At 40.2% G+C, this 16,798-nt stretch overlaps 1 protein-coding gene across 4 annotated transcripts in view; it reads left to right on the top strand.

Moving 5' to 3' along the window:
* The window catches only part of MAP3K15 (mitogen-activated protein kinase kinase kinase 15), a 125,304-nt gene that overhangs the window by 33,007 nt on the left and 75,499 nt on the right, over positions 1-16,798 (top strand). For all 4 annotated transcript variants that reach the window (XM_087726408.1, XM_087726404.1, XM_087726406.1 and 1 more), the window contains 7 exons: positions 476-582; positions 4,292-4,462; positions 11,837-11,949; positions 12,301-12,460; positions 13,042-13,192; positions 13,987-14,094; positions 15,272-15,321. In XM_087726408.1, the coding sequence (XP_087582534.1) occupies positions 476-582; positions 4,292-4,462; positions 11,837-11,949; positions 12,301-12,460; positions 13,042-13,192; positions 13,987-14,094; positions 15,272-15,321 (860 nt within the window). The remainder of the gene's footprint in view (positions 1-475; positions 583-4,291; positions 4,463-11,836; positions 11,950-12,300; positions 12,461-13,041; positions 13,193-13,986; positions 14,095-15,271; positions 15,322-16,798) is intronic.

Raw genomic sequence — 16,798 nt, 5'->3', positions numbered from 1 at the left:
TCTGCAATATTTTGTGTCTTTATGATATTCATCAGCCTTAAATTGAAGTTGAGGAAATGAATCACGTAAACAGTTGTTATGCAATCTGAATGACCTTCAGTATATATACTGCATATCTACTGCCCTTACAAATATATTATCTATAAGGCTACTTTTAAATTTTCACTTCTGACTTTCAGTCGGTTACAAATTGATTAATACTTGAAAGAAGACCATCCATCTAGAAGAGTCACACCAATGACTTTTTACCAAAAGCAAGGATAAATTCTATTCAAGATAGCATTCCTAAATCCTGGCCAATTCAGAGTTATATAGTTGTTCCCTGTAAGCAAAGAGCATCTTTCTGTCAGTTGTCAAGCACCATAATTTTTTTAGGAGTTGTTGGTCATGGCCATATTTGCAAAGTAGGAAAAGGAGAAATGTATGATGCATGAGTTTTGTTTATAAATATGTTATTATCCTTTGCTACTGCTAGGATTATGATGCTATGGTGAAACTAGTGGAAACATTGGAAATGCTCCCAACTTGTGATTTGGCAGATCAGCACAATATCAAATTTCACTATGCCTTTGCACTGAATAGGTAAGCTTAAATTTTATGCACTTTAGTTTAATTTTTGATAAATGGATATTTTATGCAATTAGTGAACTACCATAGATATCTTTAAAATAGCTTTACAGTTAAAGTTTCATGGAGTGAAATTTCAAATTTACTGGATCTTAGTACAATGGACTTGCACAAACACTGCTGCCCTTTCTATAACCATGCCATTATGCAAATGATGTGGCTGTATTTTGTGAAAAGTGATGTTATTTTCAGAAAGATATAATCATTTTACAAGATTTTTGCTAATAGCGGGCAACATCCTCCCAATTAGTTAATTTTTAATTTTGATGCCATAATTTTACTTAAAGAACAAAATCATTTTCTGACCCCATTTTATTCAGTTTAACTGGCTTTTTTAATATATTTCCAGCCATTTCTCATAAACTTTCACTAATTCTACATTGAAAACAGTCCTTGGACACTATTAGATTGGGGTTCAGTTTCGGAGACTGATAAAAATCAAATGTATAGCATACCGTATTTTTTGGAGTATAAGACACACTTTTTCCTCCTGAAAGAGGCTGAAAAGCTTTTTGGAAGTTTTTTTTTCAGCCCTAATGAGGTGCTAACAAGTTGCTTCGCTCGTTAGCACCTCATTAGGGCTGAGAAAAAGCTTTGAATATTTTTACTGCAGCATACTGTTGGAAAAATTGCCTGTTGTTCCAGCTGGGAGAAGCCAACAATGAAAGATTTAAAGACTGCCTTAAGAGGTACTTCTTTTGTCCAGTTTCTATTTTTGGGAGATAATCCTCTCAAGGGCAAGGCAGAGAGTTCCTATGACTAGTGATTTCTATTTTGGGGGGATAATCCCTTTAAGGGCAAGGCAAGGATTTTTCCTATCGGCTATCTGAGTTTTCTCAATGGTTTCCTTCAGGCAAATGCTGGGCTGGTTTGTTGATTCAGCTTTGTTACATTTTTAATAGCTGAAGTGCTTTTGGCTGAATGCCCAGACATCTAGTTGAGCTTATTAAGAGTTTCCCCCTGCCGCCTGGGGAAAGAAAAAAAGTGGCAAAAGTGTTGTTTTATTATACTATTATGTTTGCTTGCTTTTCTGGTGTTATGGGAATAAAAATGAATACCTAGTAGGCATATTTTTCCCCTTTTTTCCTCCCCCAAAACTAAGGTGTGTCTTATACTCCAGTGTGTCTTATACTCTGAAAAATACGGTAGTTTACTGTAATGAACAAGTTGCTTAGAACTAATAGTAAAATAGATTTGCATACATTATACTATTGAATACATTTCTCAGCAGTAATGCAAATTTCTTTTTATTTTCAATATTAAAAATGACTATTTAAGAATATTGCGATCATTTTTGATAGTGTCTTGAAAGTCAGATTGTGAAATGTTGAGGTACTTCAAATAATTCAATATTTTTGAACATTGATATTATTTCTGTTTTATTTACATATTTGTGGTGCCATCCAGAGTCACTTGTTGAGATGAGTGTCTATAAAAATCAAATAAACAAACAAACAAATAAATATTGTATTTATATTCCACCTTTATATTGCACAATACAGAATGGCACAACTGCCCACAATAACCCAGTTACATTCAGTTGGCTGAAAGAGCAAGCAATTGGTTCAAAGTTTCCTAACTGGTTTTCATGTCTAAGAAAGGACCCAAATTCATGGTCTCTTGGTTTCTAGTTCATTACCTTAGCCACTACACCAAAATGTCTTTTTTTATTTATGTGTTTCTATTTTAATGTATATACACAACCACTGTACCTGAATTGCACTGAATTAGGCCAGAATCAACATCATGCTATTCCATCTTTTTGAAGATCAGTCTGCCTTTCTTTCAAGATTCTCTATGCTTAGGACTTATGCTCAGGATAGAAGAAAACTATAATTTGCTACAGTATATACTGAGCAAAAAAAGGTGCTTATAATAACTATGGAATAGTGGTGAGATTCAGCCAGTTTGCACCACTTCCGGAGAACCGATTGATAACTTTCTGAGCAGTTTGGAAAACTGGTTGTTGGGAGAAATCATTAGGGCAGAGAACCGGTTGTAAAATTACTTGAATCCCACCACTGAAAGACATATCTTTGAGGATATGCCATTTGAACTACCTAAGCCATTTATCTAAAGCAAATTACTGTAGTTATAGGGGTCTTGGAAACTATAGTCAATCTACTCAAAATATTCATTATTGATAAGCACTAGGTCAGTTCCTTGCTGAATCATGAGTATCATTTTTTTAAAAAAATTTATTGAATGTTTTGATCTTTAAAAACAAAGAAAAACACAAGAAAAAAAACAAAACACAAAACATATATAACAATATAAAGTAATTATACAGCCTTCTGTATCAGCTTTTAAAGTATCATTAATTTGCAAAATATTGTGGCAAATATCTTCTGCTTCATTCCCTGGACTTTTCCAGTTTTTTGTTGATTCCAAACTTTAGAGAATATTGTTACTTTTCTTCTTTTACCTAACCCAGTTTCAATCTTTGTTCTAAAAGATACATTTTTGTATCTTGCAGAAAAGAGGGATGATTTGGAAAATCTCATTTACAAGATCTTGATCTGATCCATGCATCAATTTTATCATATTCTTTAACAATTGAGCTAACAACTGAAAGTGTGCTTGCTGTTCAAAGATTCAATGCATGTTATGAAAAGCATTAATTGGTAAACTAATAAGCCAGCTGTTTATTACTCTTACAGAATCCCTTAAATCATGAAGTTTATGCATTGACTTTACTGGATACTTGAATTATTTATAGATCTGGCAATGTTCAACTTTCTTTCTATTATACATTAACAATATTTGGTTAGTAACATTTTAACAGTCTTTGTAAAAGATCTTTTAAACTGCAGAATGTTTGCCAATTGCATTTTTTCTTCTTTACATGAATGTGTTATCTTTATGTAAACAGTGAAAGGGTATTTATGTACAGTATATTAACATGCATTTTTTAAAAATCTGGATCCTGAAAAAGTAGTACCAATGAAACTTCTTTGTCACATCACGTTGAAAGGTTTTGCTATTGTTTTACAGTTGTATCATCTATTTTTACAAGCCAAACATCTGAGATATTTAATGTTTTCACATCACCTTTTTCTTCAACAACACATTGAATTTATTTCATTAAGGACAGCTGCACAAAATGAATATTAGGACTTTGCTGCACCTTAGATTCAGTCTGCAGAAAGTGCTTCAGAATACATAGAAAGTAGCACCTCTGCAATATCTTACAGTAACTTTATCTTTCAAACGCCCATTTGGCACTCCAAAACACCTTTCAGATACTGATACTGGAAGAAAACCCCATTCATAGAAAGAGGAAAAGAGCTGTCTAAGGTCACTTTAGATTCCATAGGTTTTGTATTCTATTTCTAGAAGATATGTAAATCTGAAAAAATGCTAGAGGGAAATTATTGATTGATTTGTGTAGAAGAACACGAAGTCTGATGACACCTTAAGCCCATCAAATTTATTATTGCATGAACTATTTTTAGTAGAAAGCTGTGATGGAGTAGAACATTATTTACAAATCTAATAAAGGTCTTTAAATTGCTACAAGAATCCTTATTCGTTCTACTGCAGAAGACTATATAAATTATATTGGGGTAATATAATTACATAATATTGTTAGGAACAAAAAGTTTGTCATCCTATGTGGTTTGTGAATATGTGTAATTAAATCATGTTTTTGTCTGAATTTTAGAAGGAATATCATGGGTGACCGGGAAAAGGCACTGCAAGTGATGCTCCAGGTCTTACAGACATGTGATCATCCAGCACCAGATATGTTTTGCCTATGTGGAAGAATTTATAAAGACATATTCCTTGATTCGGACTATAAAGACAATAGTAGTCGAGACAAAGCCATTGAATGGTAAGAAGTGTTGAATTGTTCAGTACCAGTATAAAAATAGAAAAGAAGAGTATTCTACTAGTGAATTCCATATTTTCCTGGGTACTGCTCTGGAGAGTCCAAGCATAGTTAAATACAGCCATTCTGCCCAGGACTGAATTGAAACTTTAAGCCATGTGTCTGGTGCTGGCTATTCTTCAGATTTTTTCAATTCAGCTAAGCCCAGTGGACCTGCTTCCAGTTTCTCTTCATTCCTAATTGACTGCTTGGACTCTCTTTCAGGTGTTCCATCAGCCGAGAGCTCAGAGAAGGGGTGGGGGTGTGGCCATTGTTATCCGAGAGTCTCTAGTACCTCGTAGGATCCCTGCTCCGGAGCTTGTCGGGTGTGAGTCCCTGCTGGTGAAGCTGGACCTCAAGGGTCAAGTGGGCTTGCTGTTAACGTACCTGCCTCCCAACAGCGTTGCAGCAGCCCTCCCCTCGCTCCTCGAGTCGGTAGCCGAGCTGGCAATTGAGTTCCCCAGGCTCATGGTTCTGGGGGATTTCAATTTGCCTTCGCTCGGTGAACACTCTGATGGAGCGCAGGAGTTCATGGCTTCCATGACAGCCATGGGCTTGACCCAGGTAATTCGGGGCCCAACCCACTCGGCGGATCACATGCTCGACCTCGTATTTCTCTCGGAGCAGTGGACTTGTGATCTTGGTCTGAGGGGTAGTGAGATCGTACCCCTGTCGTGGTCAGACCACTACCTACTAAGGCTTGACTTTCGGAGACCAAACCCCCACTGTAGGGAGGAGGAACCGACCAGGTGGTTCCGCCCCAGGCTGGACCCTTTGGGGTTCCAAACGGAGCTTGGGGTTATTCCTGATACCCTCGCCCGCAGTCCGGCGGAGACTCTGGTTGCTGCTTGGAACTCGGCAGCGACGGAGTCTCTTAACCGGATTGCGCCTCTACGGCCGCTCCGAGGCAGTGGATCCAGGAGGGCTCCTTGGTTTACTGAGGAACTCCGGGAGATGAAGCGCTGAAAGAGACGCCTAGAGCACCATTGGAGATCCAGTAAATCCGAATCGAACCGAGCACTTTTAACATCCTGCATCAGAGAGTACATCCGGGCAATCAGGACGTCAAAAAGAACTTACATTGCAACTCTGATTGCTTCCGCTGAGTCGCGCCCAGCCGCCCTGTTCAGGATAACCCGTTCCCTCCTAAATAGGAGGGATACGGGTGATCCTTTGCAGGGCAGGGCTGAGGACTACGTCCAGTTCCTCACGGATAAAGTTGCTCAGTTTCGGGCGGACCTGGACTCCAATCCTGCAGAACCAGCCGAGGCACTAAGGGATAATCTGGTAGGTCATCGATGGATTGATTTTCAAGCTGTTACCCCTGAGGACGTGGACAAGGCTATGAGAGCTGTAGGTGCCTCCACATGCGTGCTGGACCCGTGCCCCTCTTGGCTGGTTGTTAACAGCAAGGAGGTGACACGGGGCTGGATCCAGGTGGTTGTTGCCGCCTCCCTACGGGAGGGGGTCTTTCCCCCCGTTTTAAAGGCGGCGGTGGTGAGACCCCTCCTGAAGAAACCATCTCTGGATCCAGCCGTTCTAAACAACTATCGTCCAGTCTCCAACCTCCCCTTTGTGGGGAAGGTTGTTGAGAAGGTGGTGGCCTTTCAGCTCCAGCGGTCCTTGGAGGAAGCCAGTTATCTTGATCCATTCCAGTCTGGCTTCAGGCCTGGCTACAGCACAGAAACCGCTTTGGTCGCATTCCAGTGGCCATTTTGAAAGGGTCACACATGGCAGTGGCCATTTTGAGAGCGTTGCACATGGTGGTGGCTATTTTTGAGAGGGTCAAACATGGCGGCTGCCATTTTGAGAGTGTCAAACATGGCAGACATTTTGAGAGGGTAAAAGTTTCAGCCGCCATTTTGTTGACCTACTTTTGCTGCGAAAAGCAGCTACAGCAGCCTGATTGCTGTCTCTTGCAGGTTGCCGCTAGAAGCCTTCCTGTCCGGACTTCCGGCAGGTTTGCCTACTCACAGCTCCTCCATCACACTGAGGGCAGCAGCAGAGGTTGGTGGCCCAAGTGGTTACGCCCCACATTAATTGACCTGTGTGACTGCTGGGAGCTTGGAGCTCGCACCATTCTCCTTCAGAATCAAAGAACTGCTGAGCTTTGCTTGCCGTTGCCTTCAGTGCCTCTGCACCAGAGCGCTAAGGCTGTTTGTCTGAGGTGGTGAGTGGGGGAAAGGTTCCTTTCAGGCCTTACATCTCCACATTTAATCATGGCAGAAGGGGCCCCTGAGGAGCAGCAGGTTGGTCCTTCCACCAGCAGGGCCGGTACCAGACAGGCTGGCAAGGCAGCCAGGTAGGCCATCAGAGCAAGCAAGCCTTACTCTAGGCAGGGGACTAAGCAGAGTTTGGGTCTAGACAGAGATGCCATCAGACGCCAGAAGGCCTTAGAGAAGCAATTTTCTAGGGCTCAATTACAGGCCCAAACAGCCAGGCCTGCTTCCCCTGGGGATCACTTGCCCGGGTTTCAACCTGGTCAGGATCTTCCAATGTTAGGATGAAGGCCAGGAATTGGCAGGCTCCCCTGGGCCTTCTATGGCCGATCGAGCAGACCTATTTGCATGTCAGTCTGATCTGGAGGAGGAGCCGGTCACAGTGTGAACCCTTGCACCCTAACAACCAGTCTTTCAGCCCCCACCTGGAGCTTGCCCACTGGAAGATAGGGGATCCAATCTTTCTGTAGAAATTGCCTCCCATGGACGCGCCTGTGGCGGTGCGCACTTCCAACTCAGTGCTCCCCCCTGAACTATTGGAAGGGCTCAAGGCGGAGGACAAAAGGGCCGAGAATGCCTACCACAAGAGTCATCAGGCGGCAGCTTGGGCTATTAAAACTTGCACTTCTGCATCCTTCCTGTCCAGGGTAATGCTACTCTGGCTGAGACAGCTCCTAGCCAAGCTTCCGGCGGAGGATACCAAATTGAGACAGGATGTCAACAAAATTATTGCAGCAACAGAGTACACGGCTGACACTACCCTGAACGCTGCCAAATTTGATTCTAGATCCCTGGCTTCTAATATCACTACCAGGCTCCTCTTATGGCTCAGACATTGTAACGCGGATATGTGATCCAAGGAAGATTGCCTCGGCTCCCTTTAAGGGCGGCAAGCTTTTTGGGGAGGCCCTAGATCCTTCCCTGGTTGAAAACAAGGACAAAAATAAGGTTATGCCTTCGGTCAACAAAAAATCTGACCATAAGGATTCACAGACCTATAGGAGGCAGCCCTTTTGGAACTTGGAGCAACCGTCTACCTCCAGTTCCTTCCAACATCCATATTCTCAGGGCACGGATACGTCTCAGGACAGTCAGCCCTTTCGTGACAGGAACCGTCAACGGTCCTTCTCGAAACGTCCCTAGCGTGGAGGGTCCAATTCCAGACCCTTCAGATGCTATAAGTGACCACCATAGGAGGGTGTCTACAGCTGTTCCACATCCAATGGGAGCAGATCTCATCGGACCAGTGGGTCCTTCAGACGATACACATAGGTCTAACATTAAAATTCATTTCTCCACCTCCCCGACACTTCATTCAGTGTCCAACCCCCTCCTGTCCAGTCAAGAAGGCTCTCATGGAACAGGAGATCCTTCACCTCAGAGTCATAGATGCCATAGAACCGGTTCCACCAGGTCAGGAAGGGACAGGGTTTTATTCAATACTCTTCCTTGTCCCAAAGAACTCCGGGGGGTGGAGGGGGATTCTCGACCTAAAAAAGTTAAATCATCACATAGCATACCGGAGGTTCAAGATGCAGTCCCTTCAGTCAATTCTGGGTTGCATCAAGCTTAACATCCATAGATCTCAAGGAGGCCTACCGCCACATCCCCATTCGCAAAGCTCACTGCAGGTTCCTGAGATTCTTTTATGCAGGCTGCCACTACCAGTACAGGGCTCTGACATTCGGCCTGTCCTCGGCGCCTTGAACCTTTACCAAGATCCTAGCTGTGGTGGCGGCTTTTCTGAGATCTCGCCCAGTGCGCCTGCATTGCTACCTGGACGATGTCCTCATCCAATCATCGTCACGGCAACAAGCGGTACAAGACCTGCAGCATACTCTGTGAACCCTCCAACATCATAGGTTCTCCATCAACAGAGAAAAGAGTCACCTGCATCCAACCACCAGACTGCAGCACCTGAGCACCATCATCGACACCACCAGCTGCCAGGTCTCCCTATCTCCAGAGCGCTTGGCAAGCATCAGAAGCCAGGTGTTGCAGGTACTACACTCGTCACAGGCATCAGTGGTGCAGCTATCACAACTCCTCGGCAAGATGATTTCGTGCCTGTCAATAGTTCCTTGGGCGTGCCTTCATTTGCGACACCTACAATGGCTCCTCCTGCCCTACCAGAGGGCCAACATGAGCAACTCTCAACAGCTGATTCGAGTCTCTCCGAAGGTACGTCAGTCTCTCCAGTGGTGGTTGTCCCTCACGCTGGCGAAGGGCACCCTCTTCAAAGAGCCAGATCTTCTCACCATCACAACAGACGCCAGTCTATTTGGCTGGGGCACTCATAACCACAACCAGATTGCACAGGGCAGATGGTCACCACCTGAAGCGTCCCACAGCATCAACTGGTTAGAACTGAGAGCAGTGTGGCTCACACTTGTTCACTTTCGAGACCACATCAAGGGGCATCACATGAGAATCCTAATGGAAAATGTGGCCACAAAGGCGCACATAAACCGCCAAGGGGGCACCCATTTCAGGTCCCTGATGGCAGAATCAGAGCGCCTGGGAAGATGGGCAGAAAAACACCTGTGCTCGATCCAAGTGGAGCACATCTCCAGGGTCCACAACATCCAGGCCGTCTGTCTGAGCAGGGCCACAGTCGATCACTCGAGTGGCGCCTGCATCCAGATCTGTTCCACCAGTTGTCTCAGAGGTTCAGCCGTCCTCTGGTCGAGCTGTTCGCCTCCCCAGAGAACACACACCTCCCCAGGTTCTTCTCCAGGTTCCACCCCCTGCAAGCCGAGGGGGTCAACACTCTCCACTCCGTCGCCACCGAGTCTGATGTACGCCTTCCCCCCGTTGCCTCCTCTTCCCAGGGTGATTTGGAAAATTCTGTTAGAGGAGGTGGAAATTCTGCTCATATCTCCCTACTGGCCCAGAAGGACCTGGTTCGCCGACCTGGTGAGTTTCTCCATCAACCCTCCTTGGCGGATTCCCCGGCATGAGGTTTCTCTCAGCCAGGGGGCGCTTCAACATCCAGAGCCCCAGTGGCTGCAACTAGCCATTTGCACTTGAAAGGAATCTCCTAAGTAGGGGTAGCCTTTCCACCAAGGTCATTCAAACCATTCAGGTGTCCAGGCGGCCTTCTACAACCAGAATATATGATGTGACATGGAAGGCCTTTGACAACTGGTGCAAAGAGCACGAGGCTGAGGCTACTATGGCTACGATTTCCCAGATCTTGGACTTCTTACCAGACGGACTTGACCAGGGCCTAGCCCCTAACACTCTTAGACGGCAGGTGGCGGCCTTGTCCACGATTTTGACGGTAGACGACCACTCTTCCCTTGGGCGTCATCCCATCATCTGCAGTTTCCTATGGGGCGCAACCAACCCAAGGCCTCCAGTTGTTCACAGGTACCCCTCATGGGATCTCAATGTAGTGTTATGGACTCTCATTGCCCCGCCCTTTGAGCCCCTCCGTTCGGCCAGCCTCAAACATTTGACATTTAAGACAGCCTTTTTGATTGCCATCACGTCTGCACGGTGAATTTCCAAATTGGCAGCTCTGTCAATTCGCGAGGACTTGTGTTTGATTCAGCCTGACAGAGTGATCTTCCATTTGGACCCAGCATTTATACCCAAAATCAACTCTTGGTTTCACCGGGCCCAGGAGGTCGTACTTCCAGATTTTTGTCCACACCCCAAACATCCCAAGGAGAAAAAGTAGTATATGCTTGATGTTCGTAGAGTGATACGTAAGTACATCAAACACACGGCTGCCTTCCGTCGCTCTGAATCACTTTTTGTTGCATTTCAACTGGCCTCCCAGGGCCGCAAAGTTTCTTCTCAGACTATCAGTCACTGGCTATGGGCCTGCAGTCACATGATCAAAATTCAGACACTTGGCAACTGCCTCATATTTATGATGAATGCAATGTGCTGAGGTCATGTGGTTACTAGTTGTGATCTTCTGACAAGTAATGGGGAAGCCAGATTCACTTAATAACCCTGTTACTAACTTAAGAACGTCAGTGACTCACTTGCAAATTTGGCAAGAAAAGTCATGTAATGGGGCAAAACTCACTTAACAAATGTCTCTTAACAACATAAATTTTGGGCTCAATTATGGTCGTAAGTCAAGACTACCTGTAGTATCCTATCTCATAAAAAGTGAATAAATAATAAGAGAATATATGCAGATAAAATCAAAATGAAGGCCCTCTGAATTTAATGAAAGCACGTTTTCTTATTAGCAGTGGCCAACCAGCTTCCAAGAACAAGGAAAGGCAACCTAGGATTGTTTGAGAAACTAAAATTTTGAGTCATTATTATCATATCTGACATATAGGTTTTGAAGTCATTTAAACTGATACACATCATCAGATCCTAAGCATAAAATTCTCCATTGTATGATGGAAAGACTTCTCATGAAGTCTAACGAAACTTTAATGATGTTGAAATACAATATTTTTTTCTCTTTATTCCTTCCGTTCAAAAACATCTATTGATTCCCTTTCTGTTTAGCTGGCTTTTTGTTAACTATACAAATGTTTAGTCTGCACTTCTAAAATAAATTCTTTACCTTTTCAGTGATCTTTATTTGCCTTTTTCTGCATTAGTTCTAACAAAGTGGAATCCATTTTAGCTGTGGTAGCAAATTCTCATACTTAATATTTTCTTAAAACAACACTACAAGCAGTATTGTTAGGTGCTTCTGAACTTGACAACCCAGTTAGCCCAGTTCTAATTTAGACCCACGTAAATAAAATTGAAAAGAATGAAAAAAAATGAAACTGGAAGAAATTTGTTTCTTAGAACTTTAACTTTGGGGCTATCTTATGTTGCTTGTTGTCTATGACAGCATCTTCATATTTCAGTAAAATTGTTTATTTCAATAACTAAATACTGTATTTTTATATAATAATTTAAAAGACATCTTTAAGGCAGAACTGTTTAAACAGTTTGATACAATTTAAAAATTATATAGTCTTTTCTTCTCTGTCTTATATTGGATGATTAAAGTCTGCATTCTTATCTTTCCAGGAAGTGAGGGAAGAGGGGGCGAGATGAAATCAGTTCTGTAATATCTAACATGAGATGTATTGAGATTTGATAATTATTTTTCTTGTGTTACCCATTTGATTAAATTTTGTTCCTGCAGGTATCGTAAAGGGTTTGAGCTCCAGTCAACTCTATATTCTGGAATTAACCTTGCAGTCTTGCTGATTGTTTCAGGGCAGCAATTTGAAACTTCCATGGAACTGAGGAAAATAGGTAAATGAATAAATGAAAATATGTGTAGTGTTGTTAGTCATTTAATTAATGAGCTGGATCCACCTTTCCCTCCCTTCCCTTCACAGTTCCAGTCATATGAAGTTCTACTTATTTATCTAGTTGTATGAATGGCCATAAACATCCAATACTTCTCAGCTACTATTGTTAACAGCAATTGCAAGAATATTGTTGAATTTCTAGCTTTAAATTTTGTAGAGAAAAATACAAGTACAATTTCTCCTTCCAGTTAAATTTTAGATTATAACCCTTATAATTAGAAACACATCACACTCTTAGGTTTTGGAATAGGATTATTGTATTCATTTGCAATCTTTTTATATGTTTGTCAAGGAGTACGGTTAAATAGTTTATTGGGAAGAAAAGGGAATCTGGAAAAAATGAACAATTACTGGGATGTTGGACAGTTTTTCACCGTAAGCATGTTGGCCAGTGACATTGGTAAAGCTGTCCAAGCAGCAGAGAAACTTTTCAAATTGAAACCACCCATTTGGTATGTATCATCACATATTTTTTTTGTAATTGTAGCTCACATTTACTAGATTTTGTTAAGTTTTCTCTTTACTGTAAGCCATGATGGTCAATCTGTCTGTGATGACTTGAATCCTTGCAGAAGTTTGTTTTTCCAAATTCCTGTATACACACTAACACTTTTGCTTTGTTTTGATATTTTGCTTGATGAGGAATTTTGAAAAACATAGAGTTTGCATAACTATTTATTATGATTTGATAGGTCCTACTAACAATATCAACTGGTTGTAGATTTAGTGAGTTTTCTCTCATGAACCAATAGAGCTATAATATTTTTTTGTTTTTGTTTTGCCAAAATATTCACATGATAATTTTGCTGCAAATTTTAAATAAAAAATCATTTGTGTTTTTAAAGCAGACTAATTAGGTAAGAATTAGAGTAATTCATTGGAAAGTATGTTTTATAAAAAATAGACTTTGGAAATTTGATTTTATTGTCCATCTATTTAAATACATGATTCCTATAAAAATATGTTTTTCAACATTGATTTAAAAGGACCTGTGGGCCACTTTGTTTATTAATTATATCTATGTGTGTTTCAGGTACTTAAAATCCTTGGTACAAAATCTGATATTAATTCAGCACTTCAAGAAAACGACCATAGAACATTCTTTGAGGCAAGAAAGACTAAACTTCTGGTTGGATATAATTTTTGAGGCAACCCAAGAAAAAACAAATGGATTAAGATTTCCAGTAAGACTCTACAGTGTATAATTTGTGTATAATATGTTGTGAATTATGTAACTATATTAATACTGAGTTGAAAATAACAAAAAATGATTGTCTATTGAACAAACTACAGAAAGTTCTCCTTAAGACTGTCACCACATTGGTTTTTCAAAAAGCCACCCTGGGAACAGATTGGTGGTAAGGAGATGTCAAGTCCCATATAGGTGACAAACTCAAGAATAGTTTATTCACATGGATTTCAAATGCTAGTCAAGGTAAAACATGTTGAAAAAGATTATAGTTCTCAAACAGACTTCTAGGAAGCCAGTTAATGTTATGTTTCTTTGAAATGTTTCCTTTCCACGTTTTCACGCTTTGTACCTTTAGGAAACGGTATCTCACTGAACTTCTCTTATTCTTGGTTTCCTCAATCTGTCAGAGAGATCTGTCATGAATTGAATATTGCAGCTTTAAGGAGTTACATTTTTTTTCATTAATTAAAGTGCTTTATATTAATGTTTTACTATTGGTTACCAGTTTAAGAATTTCTTGATTGAACTGTAATACATTCATATATACCTAATAAAATGCAGTTAGTACAAGAAATGATATGAACTAAAGCAAGTCTTTTCCACTGAAATAACAAAAAGTTGTCTTATTCAAATTTATTCAAAAGCCCCTAAATTCATTGTGCTTTTGGCCTGCAATAATTAGATTTAGGATTATAATGCAAGAATTCTGTTCCCCATTTTGAAATTGAATGATGGCTAGATATCTGTTTGAATACATGCTTCATATAACAAGTTTTCTCTTTTTAGGTATTAGTGATAGAGCCAACCAAGATATATCAACCTGCATATGTTTCAATAAATAATGAAGCTGATGAGAGGACAGTTTCTCTTTGGCATGTGTCCCCTGCAGAAATGGTAAGATTAGCTGGACATTTTCTTAATGCTTTAGACACAATTTATTTAAAAATATTATTGCTATTCTTTTAAGAGCTCCTAATGAGTGTTTCATAAAGATGTTTAAACAAGCATATTTTATTCCTAATTCTTCAAAAGAAAAGTAAGGTTACAAACAGAAAGTGTCCAGTATTAATTGCTATTAAGTATTCCTGTTTATTTTATTTTAAGGCCCTTTAGTTACAGTTTTTAAGATTTAGAAGTACAAGATTTTAATTTCGCAGAAGATTTATTACAGTGTTTTAACTTTCTAATTGCAGATTTCTGTAAAAGAATTTGAATTGATTTATAGAGTTTAAACAATTTTATACCTTATAAACTTTGTGGATACTTTTCAGTTTCTCAGCTTTAGGGAATTTTGATTTCCAATCCATTCATATCAAAACTTGGAAATGTTTATGGATGACCTTCACTGAGGAAATGATAGGAATGCAATGCATGTTGTATTTTGCATCTCTTGGTATTATTCAGTACGCTATGTTTCTGGATTGTCTGGCCTGGGTCCAAGAGCAACAAAGATGATTAGTGGACTGGAGACTAAAACATATATAGATGGTTGCTGGAATTGGGTATGTCTAGTTTAATGAAAAGAAGGACTAGGGGTGATATGATAGCAGTGTGCCAATATCTCAGGGGTTGCCACAAAGAAGAGGGAGTCAAGCTATTCTCCAAAGCACCTAAAGGCAGGACAAGAAGCAATGAATGGAAAGTAATCAAGGAAAGAAGCAACCTAAAACTAAGGACAGAACAATTAATCAGTGGAACAACCTCCAGAAATTGTGAATACTACAACACTGGAAGTTTTAAAGAAGAGATTAGACAACCATTTGTCTGAAATGTTAGGGTTTCCTGAGCAGTGGGACAGCAGGTTTCCTGAGTAGGAGGTTGGAGTAGAAGACCTCCAAGATACCTTCCAACTCTGTTGTTCTACTATATTATTCTGTAGGACCCTGCTATAACATCACTCTGATCCCACAGGGTGGGTACCTGTGAACTTGTGATAAGGCACAATGTGTGTATTACTTCACCTTGCTATCTTAAGCAACCTAAGGCAAAACTGCAAATACAGTACAGGCTGAGCCCATGCAATAAATTATTTACAGTGTTGCTTCAAAACTGTGGTGTTATTTCTTTGCAGAAACGAATTCATGAATGGAATTTTACAGCTTCTTCTATTAGAGGAATAAGGTGGGTGTGCTTTTAAACGGGTTCTCTTCTATTTGTTTACATTATAAACATAAAAGCCTGGAGCATCTAGTTTGAAATCAAAAAACAAATAAAACAATTAAAATTGTGAAAAAATACAAGCAGTTGTAACACTGAAAAACTAATAGTATCTCAGTGAGAGCCTGGACACACATAATACTTTTTCAATGCCCCTGGAGATTTTTGTTTTTTTATCATCATTCTTTATCATTTGTTATGAATTGATGACCTCTGAACAAACTCTTTTTTTCCCTTCTGTTCAACCCTGTCTGATTCTTGAACATTACTTGGACAAGTCCCTGCAGTTTTCTTTGTAAGGTTTTTCAGAGGTGGTTTGGCATTGCCTGTTTCCTAGGGCTGATAGTGACTGGCTCAAGATGGGGCAAGAACTCAGTACTATATTGTGTCTGAAATCCCTGAGCCAAGGAGCCAAATAATCTGTTTTCTTATTTGGAGCTTCAGCTGTACTCCTTCTAGCAACCTTCTCCAGAAAGGGAAGGTTGAAGATTGGATAAAAATTGTCTAGTACAACCAGGTCCAGTGATGAACTTTTCAGGTAGCATTTACTTTTTTCACCACTTGGCAGATGAACTGCCTCCTTTCTATATTTAATGTACAAATGGCAGGACTCAACTTCCCAAGGGCCTTGTCCGCTTTCCCAGGAATAACCAAAACTCTATGTGCATTGCTAAAATGAACCTGAAAATGTCTTAACTTTTAATTGGATTTGAATCCATGAAGATTACTAGCATAGTAACAAAGTAACCTAAAAAAGTTAAAGCATCAAAATAATTTTCTACAATCAATTAGAAATATGAATTTTACAACATTTCTTTAAAAGTCATGTACAGATAGTCCTCAACTTACAATAGTTGATACAGTGACTGAAAGGCATTGAAAAAACTGACTTATGACCATTTTTCACACTTACAATCATTGCAGCATTCCCATGGTTAAAATTCAGACACTTGGCAGCTGACTCATATTTATAACAGTTGCAGTGTCCCAGAGTCATTTAATCACTTTTTGCAACTTCCAACAAAGTCAATGGAGAAGCCAGATTCATTTAATAACCATGTTACTAACTTAACAATTGCAGTGATCCACTTAACAACTGGAGCAAAAAGGTCATAAAATCAGGCAAAATTCATTTAACAACTGTCTTGCTTAGCAACAGAAATTTTAGGCTCAATTGGGTTTGTAATTTGAAGACTACCTTCTCACTGTTCTGCTGAGAAATCTTACATGACTTTCATTGTTCCAGCTGTATCTTTATGCTTTTTTAATGAGCTTTATCATTATCTTTAAACCTCTGGCATGGAAATTATTATTTGTATAAAACATTAAAAGTAAGCTTTTTAAAATTATGAAATATTATATCCGGAAGACTGAACTGCCCACTGTTTTTACTAAAATTAATTGATTTTCTACATTTGTTTCTTTATCCAATCTCATTCTG

Source organism: Thamnophis sirtalis, unplaced genomic scaffold (assembly GCF_051295495.1).
Source record: "Thamnophis sirtalis isolate CommonGarterSnake01/CBP01778 unplaced genomic scaffold, rThaSir2_p1.2 scaffold_12, whole genome shotgun sequence".
Taxonomy (NCBI): Eukaryota; Metazoa; Chordata; class Lepidosauria; order Squamata; family Natricidae; genus Thamnophis; species Thamnophis sirtalis.
The sequence above is the reverse complement of the archived record's forward strand: the minus strand, read 5'-3'. Positions and strand labels throughout refer to the sequence as shown.